Here is a 13464-nt window from a genome sequence, read left to right on the forward strand (position 1 = left end):
TGAGCAATAAAGTGTTTTTATTGATAAAGTAACTCACAATCTGTATAGGTTAACATTTTAGTACATATAATGATACTGCAGTCAAGGTGATCCACTTAGGCACAAGCTAAGTGGCAGTACAATACAAATACAGGAAGTGTGTAATACAGATAAAAGTAGCAGAATACAAATAAGCTGCGGAAAATCGCCATCATTGTACTCTAACAAAGTCAAACTTACGTTAACTAATTAAAGATTTAATACTATAACTATGGGATGGACATTGAAATCAAATGATTTATACCAGCAACTGCATAAAGAAGCAGTGTATACAAAATGACAAAGAAAATGTTATTTACGTAGATCTGTCATAAACTAAGGATTCATAGAAATGTTTGTGTAATAAAAGCACAATGCGACCTTAAGACCATATTCTATAAATGAACCCACACAAACATCTTTTGTGGCTGCATCTATATTTGTACAGTAAAGCTGACTTTAACCAGGAGCGTGTGAAAGAAAATAATTACTGATCACTTTGATTAAAGGAAAGCCAATACTTGCGCTATATTAAATGCAGTGTAACAATTTAATGAAACTATAGTGGAAGCAGATTGGCTGCATTCTTTCTCTACCTGAGCGGTCCCTGAAACCAGGTTACTGCCCTGTCCAGTTCATGGGATGTTTGACCTTAATCACCAATGTTGGGGAGTGCACAGAACAGGATCAAAATGAAACACTATTATCCTACTTAATTCACTTAATTGCTTGAATATCAGACTTTGGGTTAAGCCAAACGGGTGATAGTGCTGGTGTTAGGAGATGCTGATCTGTCCGGCAACTCTGTGCTGTGCGTCATCGCAGTATAAAACACTGTTTATTCTGTCCGGAGATGTCATTTGCAGCTGCCAGGAGAACTAAGATAGCAGCAGCCCCTGCTTTCCTTTAGCCGTGCAGCCTGATGGATTTATGGCATCCCCAGCATCCATTGTTAGGCTGTGCACAGCTGAAGGGGATTCTAGAGGCTGATCAGCTCCTGAACTGTCCTGCACTGCTATTGGCTGCTGGGACTTTATAGCCTCTCTGCTCCCAGTCACCAGTGCCTGTTATAGCGTTAGGTGGGCTTATCTGTGCTGAAATGTGTTTAGTCTGATTTATTGTTGCTGACCTTGCCAGTTCCTGACCTACCATTTGTATGCAGCCTGGACCGACCTTTTGCCTGTGACCCCGACTCTGCTTGTGTTTTACCCTGGTGTACTTCGTTTGGTGGATGAATATTCTGTGTATGACCTCTGCTCTGTATTATGGACTTGTCTCTGTTGGAATTTTGGTACTGCTTATTCTGAGGGCTCCTGGCTTGCTGCCAGCCCATCCCCAGACATCATCTCTTGCACAGTAAATCCTGGGGGCAACCAAGTGCTGGGAGACGCAACCAGTCTCCCGAGGTTGAGGGGGGCTTACTATAGGTGAGTGGTATATAGGTATAGAGTGCAGTGTTAGATTGGGGGACTGGTGCTGACCAGGGCCTTACAGCTGGTTCCTGGGATGATTGTGATTGTTAGGCTTGTGTCCAAAGCAAATACATTCTGGTTCTTGGGAATAATTAGACAGGGACCCTGGATGATAATCATTTAGGACCATGGAGTCTTAAGATACCAAGAACTCTGGGCCTAAATTGTAGGTCTGCTCTACCAATCATCAACCATTAGAAATATGTCATTTTGGTTCATGCATGTCTGAATACATGAAATACTGGAATCGAAGCATTAATAGCTTGATCAAGTTGTACAGAGGAGCGAAGCAGCATTGTATCAATGTTCCTTACTATTTCCAGTGATTAGTTTGATGACCAGGCAACTCCAACAGACTTGTGGCCTGACCTCTGCAAAACTACAGAGATTTTTTTAAATTATCGAATACTTAAGTTCATGGTTCCCATGGTTTATTCTAAAACATATAACATGCATACATATATGATCTGTAGAAATATTTCTAAAATAAAAGAAAATATATTGTGAGTTATAATCTCAAGGCATAGAAGGTATTTATTAGGCTTTTCCCTCGCTTCTGTGACAAATGGTTACCTAATGCAAGGATCACTAGTACAGTCAATTACAAATTTGACAATAGGTAGATGGACACAGATGAATCCCATTCTCATCACTTCTTATAGATTATCACTGCAAGAGCAATCAATTGGTAACCAAAATTTACTGTGTTTGCAAAGTTTAAGGAGCCACCAAAAACTTTGTTTTGTACATTTGAAAGAATTTCTTTGTGGAGACAACCATTTTGTAAAAAAAAAAAAGGAATTATAAGGATGTATACACTAAATGAAAATGTGATATGAGCTTTATCTGTGTCAAAGTATAAGATTTACCTAACACAATTTAATAAAACACGTTTTCTTTTAAACAGTTTAGGTCACTGATTTAATGAAGATAAAGAAATCAGGTATTTCAGGTACCAGTTTAACCTTGGCACAATATCCTGGTTATCAACTCCTCACTACAGAGTTTTGTTTACATGCAATATAAGATTTTAAAAGGATCTAAATGTTGTTGAAGCTCATCAAAACAAAAAAACAAACAGAGGGGAGTTCAAAAGGCAAAATCGTTTTTGCCAATTAGTTGACTACAGAAAATTGATTTTAAAAAATGAACACCATGGATACCCAGAAAAAAATATGTTGCTGGATGATCTGCTTACACTCTGGGCTCACTCCCCCTTCAAAAATCAGCTACTACTAATAGCTGAAAAAAGAAACATTTGAGTTTGGCTTCAGCATCGCTGGGTGTTACGTCATAATCCTTAAGGAAAGGATCCTCTGCAAAACAGAACAGGTGACATCCTGCAAGAAGACACTTCACACCATTGCAAGAACATTTTCTTGAAAGATTTTGGCTGCTCTGCATTACTCAAAAAACTTTCAGGAAGAACATCAAATCCATTTGGGCGCTGTGTGAGAAAGATGGAGTAAGGGGAGTTTATTTTTTTGGGGCTCAGAGAATGTAAGCAGATCTCTCATTTTATTAGAAGGTCAGCGCTAAACAATGTAGGTTTTACAATATATTGACACAAATCTCATATTCTTTACCTCCATTCTATTTAATTAATGTGACATATTCTATACCTGGTTACTTCTGAAGGAACTCTCTTATAAATATATAAACAGAAAGTAAGTTTTGTTTCATAATATGGACCAAAATACATCACTCAGGTCCGAGCCATGGCTACAGACTGAGATTTTGATGAAAATATTGTCAATAAAGGAAGTTCCCATATTTAAACCAGACATATGAAGTGCATAAAGCAGCCCTTTAACTTTTTTCCCTGTGGCCCTCAGTGTTCTGATGTTCTCCTTTTGATAAACTGCACACAACTACATACTGATTGCAGCTAAAAACTTATTTTCATTGGATTATTTACTGTGAATTGCAATTTTTCTACAGTGTTAGATTCCAAAGTACCATAATCCTTTTCTTTAACTAAGCAGGAGTGGCCATCACTAGACATAATACAGCCAATAATACAGCCCACCGTTTCATCTGGGTTTGATATACTGTAAACCAACAAAAGCAATTATATACGTTTTTTTAAATAAGATTGGTCTTTTAATATTACGACAAAGATCAGATGCCACATCTTGAATTTACTGAAATAACTCACAGGGCTTTGCAAGTTCACGTTTTTTGCTGTTTAAGGGACCGTGGCTACTTGTAGATGTTTGCTTTGTGTGCTTTCTTCCTTGAGACATCATATATCAGTAAACATTTCTGGGAAACCGGTAAATCAAGTCTGCACCATTCACTACTCAGTAACCTATTGATAGAGGTATGCAAAAATACATTTCTCACAGGCCATCCCAGTTAACATTAGAGCTGATTTTCAAGTTAATACTGCAGTTTTAGCTTACATATTTAACTGTACAGAGCAGCAGTAAGTTGCTATTTGGAAATATTCACAAGCCTATTACACATGACATTAAATATCAGATATTGCGGAGACACTGGTTATATGTTCTAATACATTCTGTTGTTACATTCTCTTTCACTGTATGGAAAGCTGCACATAAATCTTTGTAAAATGTATATTCAATATATTGCGTTCTTAAAATCTATTATTTAAAAGTAACTTTTATTTGTTCTGTGCCCTAGGTATATATCGTGGCTTTTACAATTGTAATATTGCATTTGAATTTTAGGATCTGTTTGCAGTTATTATATATTTAAAGGGCACTTTTCATTAAATCAGGTGACCTGACTTTTGGATATCCTTTTAATACATGCCCCTGTTTTTCATTGGTATTCCTTCTGCCATCTTTCTAGTCAATCCCCCTCCCTGTCATTTTTCCTGCTTTAGGTAATTTGGGATACATTTGCCATGATCTATATAACACCTGTACATAATATGAAAAACACATGAAAATATGTGAATCATTGTGTGTATGTAGGAATAATTTATTTCTCTTCCTCTAAGGGTGGCTGTAGATGATCCGAGTCCAGCATGCAATGTGCCCAAATCAATCATTGTGTACAGTAATGGAAATGTAAACATGCAAGTAGTGCAGCTTTACCATATAGAAAACGCCATGTTTTGAGAGGGCTCTCATATACAGAGTTTTTCTAACTTGTTGGAAAATTGTAATGAAAACAAGCAGTCATTGTTTAATATGGAAATATGGAACACATCTTTCATCTGTGCACTGCTAACACCCATAGTATTGTCAGAGATTATTTGTTATTGCATGCTGCAGGAATGGTGATATAATGTACTATGGGCATACATTTTACCGCCTGTTATTTTTTGGTGAAACATCTGCTCTTAAATAGCCAGCCTTTGGAATTTGGGTAAAAAAATTCCCCCTTCATGAAATGATGCTGTGTGTAATGCAACCATTTACAATAATTACATAATATTGTTATCTAAATATAGATAAATCATTTTTATTCAAATAGCTTAAAGTGCATGGGGTCAGCCTGTTATTTCCCTCAACTGCTGTGGAAATACAAGTTTCAGCACTCTCTAACATCTAGAAAGCGGCAAAGATTACAATTCAACAACAAAAGGAAAGCCACAGGCTTCTTAAGTGCAATAAAAATACACAGAGCATCTTAAGAACATATTTAGATGTTTTACAATAGATTTACAATATTATAACAGCAGCTATACTCAAAAGTGTATTTTCAAATATGGGTGGACAATGAATGACCCGCCATCCACTATATTATAAATGATCTCTATTCTACAACCGAGGTTTCTTGAACACCTAAAGGAGTATTGCCCTTTATACCGCATCAGGAGTCACTTCAATGATTCTGCTGCAGACAAAGGATTTACTCCTCTTACTGCATTCTCTGCAATGTAAAATGAATGTAATGCTTTAGATTAACTAAATAAGTACCTTTCCCCCCCTAACTCCATCAATTTAGGCAAACACTATGCAACATTTTAAAAGACTTGACTTCCATTCCATAAAATCATTAAATCAAACAAATCTATTAAAACTAAGGTCCATCTCAACATTTTATTTGATTGGAAAAAGAGCACTGGCAGAGGATGGATGGCTGCAGTGATTTGTACTGCAAAGTGATACAAACTATTGGCAGGAGCATTGTGATTGATTTTTATCATATTTCTGCTATAAACTGGTTCAATATCAAAGTTGTAAAATGCCAATATTCTCCAACTGTTTTTCGATCAGGGATAAATTGATCACTTACCAGATCAAGCTTACAGCACATCTAAAAGAGTATGCATAGTCATATAAGAAATTGTCGAGTGCTGGTATATCCCCAATAAAGAGATAATATCACAACATGGGCTGTACTTTGTACTGTCCAGTTAAGGAATATTTGTTTGACTGCTGTGGGTTTTTTACATATACACTCACTGGTGGCTATATTAGGTACACCTTGTTAGTATTGGGTTGGACAATTGTTTGACTTCAGAATTGCCATAATTCCTAATGACAGATTCTACAAAGTACTGGAAACATTCCTCATCCATTTTGGGCCATATCAGTTAATAGGATCACACAGTTGCTCCAGATTTCTTAGCTTAGTATCCAGAATGTGAATCTCATATTCCACTACATCACAAAGATGCTCAAATGAATTGAGATCTGGTGACTGTGGAGGCTATTAGAGTACAGTGAACTACTTCTCTTCATATACACCCTTCTAATGCTTAGTTTAAACTTCAGGAGGTCATCCTGACAATGTCTACGTGCCTAAATGCACTGAATTGTTGCCATGTTTTTGGCTGATTTGATATTTACGTTAGCAAGCAGTTAAACAGGTGTACCTAAAGTGAGTGTATAGTACAGGGTACAGTACAGTTTTAAATTCCTAAATACATAATACATTCCTTTACATAAACTATGCAAAGTGCATCTATACACATTCTTTGAAATGCTTTATTTGGTCTACAAGTCGACCATTTGTAAGTGACACATTTAAGGTAGAGAAAATAAGCAGGGCAAAACATAAGTGCTATATCTGACGATTCTCTCCTATTGAGTCAGCTGCTAACAATTATAGGCCATTGGTAGCAAACTGAAACACTGTAGTCATGAAATGTATAACCTGCAAAAAAGAAAAAAACAAAAAACAACTTTCCCTATTTCACCATTATCTGGGATGACTTGTTAATTTCACACATAATGCCAGATAGTAGAGCTTTTCAAAGATGTCCAGAGGATCATGAACGTGGCAGGTTTGCAATAATGCTACGAACAAAATATACAAAACCAAGCACAACTTACTTGTAAGCCCTGACATTCTGTCACAGTCCAGGCATACAGTACAGCTGTGCTATATACTATGTTTCCTTTAATGAATTAATACGAGCACAGATCTTCAGAGCTGGTCCTAGCTTAATATTCATGGTGCTCATAAGATGGTCTTCCTTCAGTAACAGAAGTGCTTGTCCATCAATCTCTTGTGTCCTAAACTCATCAGCGATGTCATGGCATCCTAAATAAAAAAAAAAAGATGGCAGGAAGCCAAAATGTCTATTATTTAAATATATGCATAGGTAGGTATTTAAAGGTATAGAAACTGGCAGCATTAGTTTTAAAAAACAAACAACAACAAAAAAACAATTGTAAGAGATGTGAAAGTGTTTGGAAGACAAAGATTTGCAACTAGGACCCTGAGCAGCTAGGATTTTATCATTAAAATAGTGTAAAGAACAAAATTTGCCCTCTTAATACATAAAGGCACCTTGGCAAGTGGGACCTTTTTTCCCTTCCTATGTTGTCCTAAGGTCTTGATGATGAAGTTTTTCACCTAACCTGCTGCCACAACATTCCCTGGCAGACGTTGAGGTTATTCTACTAAATAAATATAGGCTATTCACCTAGCAAAGTGAATGTTTTATTTGCAAGGGATGTTTCACTTTTGAGGTGAAGCTCTGCTCAATTCAGCCATTAAAATTATCTTATAAGCAAATAATAGGCAAACATCCTGTTTATCTTATGCCATACAGACCAAACAACTAAATAGCATTATCTCTTTTGTCATTTCATTATCTATTATAAGTCAATAAGTTAGTGATGCAGTGGCTGAGTACATGGTCAGCAAAGAAATAGAATCATTTCTCTTATTTGAAATCATATGTTAGCTCAATTAACAATGTGGGGGTTTATTTTGTGTACCCTATCAGAGGCTGAAAAAAAACATGTGTACAATATGTGTGCTTTTAGGCAATCCAGAGAAGGCATGCAAACAGGTAATTGTAAATATAATATGTGGTGATTTGTAATTTTTCTATTTATATAAAGCTTTGCTTAACTCACTAATATACCAATACAGATTACTGCAAAAACAGTACTTACAAAAGTAAAGTTTGTATTGAAGGCGTAAGCAGAAAAACAACCCCCCCCCCCCCTTTCTTATAAATGTTAAAAAATGAAATGTATTTTAATGTTAAACTTGGGAAAATGTAAAAATTCCCCTTACACTGGGTCTCCCCTTGCAAGAGTTCACTGCAAGAGTAAAATTTTTTTTCATATAGAGTTCTGCTAAAGAGCATTTTTACTTGCTTGATCTTTCATCCTCCTCCCTAATACCTAACCTTCAGCACACAGTTGAGGGTGCCAGAGGGATGATAAAAGATGATAAAAGTGCTGGCTGTTATGACAGCGGAGGAGTTTAAACTAAGATATGTGGCAAAGAAAAGTTAAAATGTAGAAAAAGCCTCCCAAATATAAAAAAAATGCCCCAAAAAGCCAATTCATTGGCTTGGAGTTTTTGGAGCATTCATAGGCAGTTGTTGTTGCTTTGGGGTGTTTGTGAGGTGTTTTAAATCTTTCCAAATGCCACTGGATGCATTTTCTCTACAGCCAATCAAGTAAACACTCTGGTGTAGACTGAGCTATTGGGAATTTTAAACATGAGCATTTAACGCTCAGGTTAAACACTGGTGTGACAGTCCTTGTAGACCTAGCCCTGATAACAAAGTGGTATTTAACCAACCATAAACTGCAAATATAAATAATCTATTTATTTTGACTTCCGTATCATATCTTTTGTATTTATTAGTATCATATAACAGACAAATATTCTACCTAAGTGATGTATGGAAGCTAAACAGTCACATACGGTTGTTTCAAATCTCAATAATATTTAAATGTCAATTTGACATTTGAAAAACAATTATTTTAATAGGGCTTTCCACTTTCATTGAAAACCCTCAACATCCCTTCTTGTTCCTTACACTGTTTTGGGAACAAGGCCTGGGGCATATTTGAGATAAAAAGGCAATGGTAGAGATTGGCTTCACAGACATCATGTTTATTAATATGTCCCTATTGGAGCTAATTTGAAAATCTTTATGAGATGTACATGATATGGACTCTACTAGTTGCTTTTGTGTCAAAGGTTTTACCAAAATGCCTTAGGTGCTATGGCCAGGATGAAACAATATTCTATATCTGGTGGACATGCACCAAAGCATGTGGATTTTAGCTTAGAATCTATATTAATGATGAAAAATACCTATTCAACACATACCAAAATTGGTGAGACATCTTTTAATGTACAATACTTCCTGCTGCTAAAACAGTTGGCCTGGATATGGAAATTAGCTATTGTCAACTTGTCAGAATGAAATTGACCTACCTAGATAATTATCAACAATGAACTATCAGGAATTTCAAAGAACAAACTCAAAACCTTTTCATAAAGTGTAGGATCCCTGAAAGGATTACAATTCCATAGACACTTCTCTTTATCTCACCTCTTCATTTTGGTTTCCTTTTCCCTTATTGTATATATTCCATCAAGGAGAGTTGACCTTGGTTAAACTGGACAACCATTTTTTTGATTCATTAAGCTCAAACAGGTTCACTAAATATTTCTATATCTCATAATGTTCTTACTTAGACTATTTTTCAAAACAAAATGGCAATTTGTATTTTTGTGCCTATATTGGTGAGCAATTTACCTTATTGACATCTACCAAAAACTAAAACTGAACTCTTATCAGTAAAAGCTAAATGCTATTTACAATAAATTAAATGTAATTTTCACTATTAAAACATTACAATTACCTGGTAAAGAATGTATGAAAGCCCATACGTCTTCAACTGTCCATAGAGACGGCTCTGTTTGGGTATCTGGTGGAATCAAAGATGGTGAGGGTGTATGTCTTGTTTGAAGGAGGCGTAATTCTTGCTCTCTCTCACTCTGTCGACGCAGCCGTGTGGTCATAGGTGCTGGGATAGAATCCTCTTGGAAATCCTCTAAGGCTTCTTCACTACATAAATATGCACTGGGCAGCTGCAATGCATTGATATATTGCAACATATTAGGGCCCAATCAAACATATAATGTAACTCACTGTTTTCGTTACACCCTACAGACCTGTCTTAAGTAGTGGTCTCGAACTGACCCTCCAGAGCTGTGTGGACGCCTACCACGCCTCCCTAAATTTCCTTCCAACTTTCTATTCCATCTGTTGCTTTTTTCAGCCTTGTAATGTCCAAGACGCTTTGTTCCACTGATATTGTACCTAGATAATACATTAAACAAGTTTTTTAGTACTTCATCATACAAGATTCATTTGTACTTCACTTTGTCAATAAAGATTACTTGTTCTCCAAGTTTATTTTTTTTCGCTAACAGTATAATGGCTTTGTTGAAAAAAATGGTATAATATTTGATGTAATGAAAAATCAAACAAATGTCTTGAATTTGTTTTATAGAAACATAACAACTCTAATTAGTTTGTTTAACCCCGCCTAGCGTTCTAATTCTGTCAGTTTTTTGATGCAAAAGTGATCCTAATTTTTTTGCATAGAAATTTTTGTTTATATTGTGGGCCTGTAATTCTTAGGATTAACTCCCGGGTATGATAATTATATTTATTTATTATATTATAATCATAAATTATAATATAATACAAAATTATAAATACTAATTGTAAAAATAATGAAATAATAGACAACAACAATATAATTTAAAATAAAATATAAAATTAAAAATGTACCATCACCCGGAAGATGTCACCCGGGGCTGCTGCTGCTACGCTGCATCTCCAGGGAGATGCAAAGCACAATGCAGACCTCCTGCATTGTGTATCACATCTTCCAGGGGATGCGAGCAGCAATAGCAAATTCCAGGGGAGGTGCCAGCTGGCATCACCCCCAGAATTTACTATTGCTGCTGGCATCTGCAGTTAGATGTGAAGCACAATGCAGAAGTCCTGCATTGTGCTTCGCATCTCACTGCTGATGCGAGCAGCGGCGTGGCAGGGACCCGGGTGGTATTTAAAAGCTGATCGGTAATCTGCTTTTAAATTTCTCGCCCTGCTACGACCCCCAACGGACCGGCATCCAGGCATCACAGCGGGACCATCAGATCACTGATGGAGTGAGGGGAAAAGGTAAGGCTTCTAAAGTTACCCTGAGTGTGACTCGAGATTACTGCTTTTTTTCAAGTGGAATCCACCCCGAGTCACACTCAGGATTACCGCTAGGGGGGTTAACTTCCCCAGCAATAACCCCGAGTGTGACTCGGAGTAGAAAAAAGATGATAGAAGCAGTAACCCCGAGTCACACTCGGAGTAGGTAAACCCATAGGAAAAGATAGTAAATAAAGCGCTTACCTGATCCGCTGGCGTCCTCCTTCACGATCCTCATCTTCTTTCTTCCTCCGCCCGGCTACCTCTGCACTCGATGAGTCACTGGAGAGTTCCCAGTGGTGTTGGTGCGTACGAACGTTCCATTCAGGGCGGGGCGGGAAATTCAAATCTATTTGTATTGCATTCAATACAAAATAACTGTTTTGAATGCAATACAGTTGATTTATATGTGTACAAGCAGTACATTGGCTTTCATGAACATTTATTTTACAGTATATATACCAGTATGAGTATAATATTTATTTATTATATAAAAAAAAATAATTTATAAATAATTTTAGGGCTTCCCCCTAAAAAAAAATTGACCTTAGACTACATTAATGACATATGAGTATGGTAGGGACATTAGATTGTGAGCTCCTTTGAGGGACAGTTAGTGACATGACTATGGACTTTGTACAGTGCTGCATAATATGATGGCGCTGTATAAATACTGTGTAATAATAATAATAATAATAATAAAAAAACAGAGAGACATTTCCTCAAAAATTCTCTTATGGGAATCTTCCGGGTCTATGTGTTTCAGTGGCAGTAATTTATTCTTACACGGCTATGTTTGAGGGAATGTCAGATTCCTTGTTTAAAAATAGTGCTCATGGTGTTCATGGAGTGCCTCACTCTCAAAGCGTAAATCCCTGGGTCTAGTGGGGGTCATTGCCTGTCTACAGCAACAGTCCATCCTTGGCTCAAGAAGCGGTAAGCATACAGTTTATTCCTATTGTGTATCATAACTGGGACTAGACCTTGCTAATTAGGTAAAAGCTCTACTTACAGTGGGCACTTTACATGTGTCAGTCTCTAAATTCATTTCCTATAGGACCTAATTCTTTATAAGTATAAAAATTTTCCTACAAGATATTTGCAAAAAACTGTTGTTGTCCAGCCTTTCAGTGTTCACCCAGATTAGTTTAAAAGTTTCCTTTAGAATGTTTAATAAGTACCAAAAAGACTGCAAAAAGACTCTTTTTATAAATACCAAAGCCATTTCAGCAGGCTGTACAATTCTAAAAATTAGAACTCCCTTTAGTCATAATGTTTAAACAACACCAGCTGCATCAAAATTCAAAATAACCCTGGCCAAACTACAATAAGTCGATTTATTAAAGCTCTCCAAGCCTGGAGAGGATAGACCATCATGAGAGAACCCAGGTGATCCAGCAAACTTAGAATGGATTTTTAAAAAATTATTTTCTATTAGTTGGCAAATGTTTTCAATACTGGACCAGATCTACTCCAGGTTTGCTTGATCACCCAGGTTCTCCCATGAAAGCCTATCTTCTTGAAGAGCTTTATTAAATCAGGCCCAATGTTTCTGACACCTTGGGTCTTATACCAGAATGTTGATTACCTTTTTGAGCATGATAGCGAGCAGAACCTCTTTGACCTCAAGAACTTGTTTGGATATCCTGTTTTCCCACAAAATTCACACTCCAACATCTCGCATTCTAGTTCATCCACACCTTCTGCTGAAGAAAAAAAATATTTAGCCTATTGCTTTAAAAAATAATATGTTAATTTTTTAATGGTTCATAGTGAGTAGTGTTCTTAAAATAGTGAGTCATGTCACAGTTTTCTGCTCTACTGGAAATATTGTACACTGCTAGATATACTTTTTCTTTAAAAACGTAGTACGGAAATACCTAAAATTGCCTTATCAGTTCACAGTGAGAAAACCAGAGTTATTTGAGTTATTTCAAGATTTGCTGCTCTACTATAGTCAAACTTCAGTCCTTCATCACCTGTTTATACTGCCTTAATAATAAAAAAACAAAGGTAAAGAAATGTAAGCTACTCCCACCCGACGCACTTAGCCCTGTTAGTCGTATCAAAGATGTACTCATAGAACAGTTGACAGCCCGGATGTTTGACCGCCTAGACAAAATCGATATAATCCGCGTGCCATGGAACACCTACATAACCTCCCATGCCTATATATTTGATACCTGAACAAATGCGCGTATGCATATCATAGGGTAGAATGCCAACAGATAGGGACGGCTTTCCAATTAGGGCCCAGACCCAATCTCCCTCTTACTTTTTTTTTTATACATCTCTCCTCTTTCCACATCTCTCCCCCAATGTCTAAGTTTTACCCACTTAAGAATCACACTCTCCCCTTCATGGCTTGCTGATTTACTCTTTTGCTAAAAAGATTGGTAAAGCATGCGGTTTAACCATAAATTCCAAACAGTCCTCTTCATAGTTAGCATGGAATTAAATTTGAATAATTCTTGACTAATTTAATGCCAGAAAATCCACCTAATTTGCCTTGAATGTTGGGCCTGATTTTTTAAAGCTCTCCAAGGCTGAAGAGGATAGGTTTTACTCAGTGAAGCT

The 13464-nt window shown here is 36.7% G+C and overlaps 1 protein-coding gene across 7 annotated transcripts in view; it reads right to left on the bottom strand.

Moving 5' to 3' along the window:
• The window catches only part of PHC3 (polyhomeotic homolog 3), a 39800-nt gene continuing 26336 nt past the window's right edge, over positions 1–13464 (bottom strand). For 5 of the 7 annotated variants that reach the window (XM_072408084.1, XM_072408086.1, XM_072408087.1 and 2 more), the window contains 4 exons: positions 12476–12593; positions 9849–9996; positions 9536–9764; positions 1–6956 (listed from right to left, as the gene is read on the bottom strand). In XM_072408084.1, coding sequence (XP_072264185.1) covers positions 6802–6956; positions 9536–9764; positions 9849–9996; positions 12476–12593 — 650 coding nt within the window. In that variant the 3' untranslated portion in view covers positions 1–6801. The remainder of the gene's footprint in view (positions 6957–9535; positions 9765–9848; positions 9997–12475; positions 12594–13464) is intronic. The other 2 variants (XM_072408085.1, XM_072408092.1) reach the window with 1 other exon arrangement.

Source organism: Pyxicephalus adspersus, chromosome 4 (genome assembly GCF_032062135.1).
Source record: "Pyxicephalus adspersus chromosome 4, UCB_Pads_2.0, whole genome shotgun sequence".
NCBI lineage: Eukaryota > Metazoa > Chordata > Amphibia > Anura > Pyxicephalidae > Pyxicephalus > Pyxicephalus adspersus.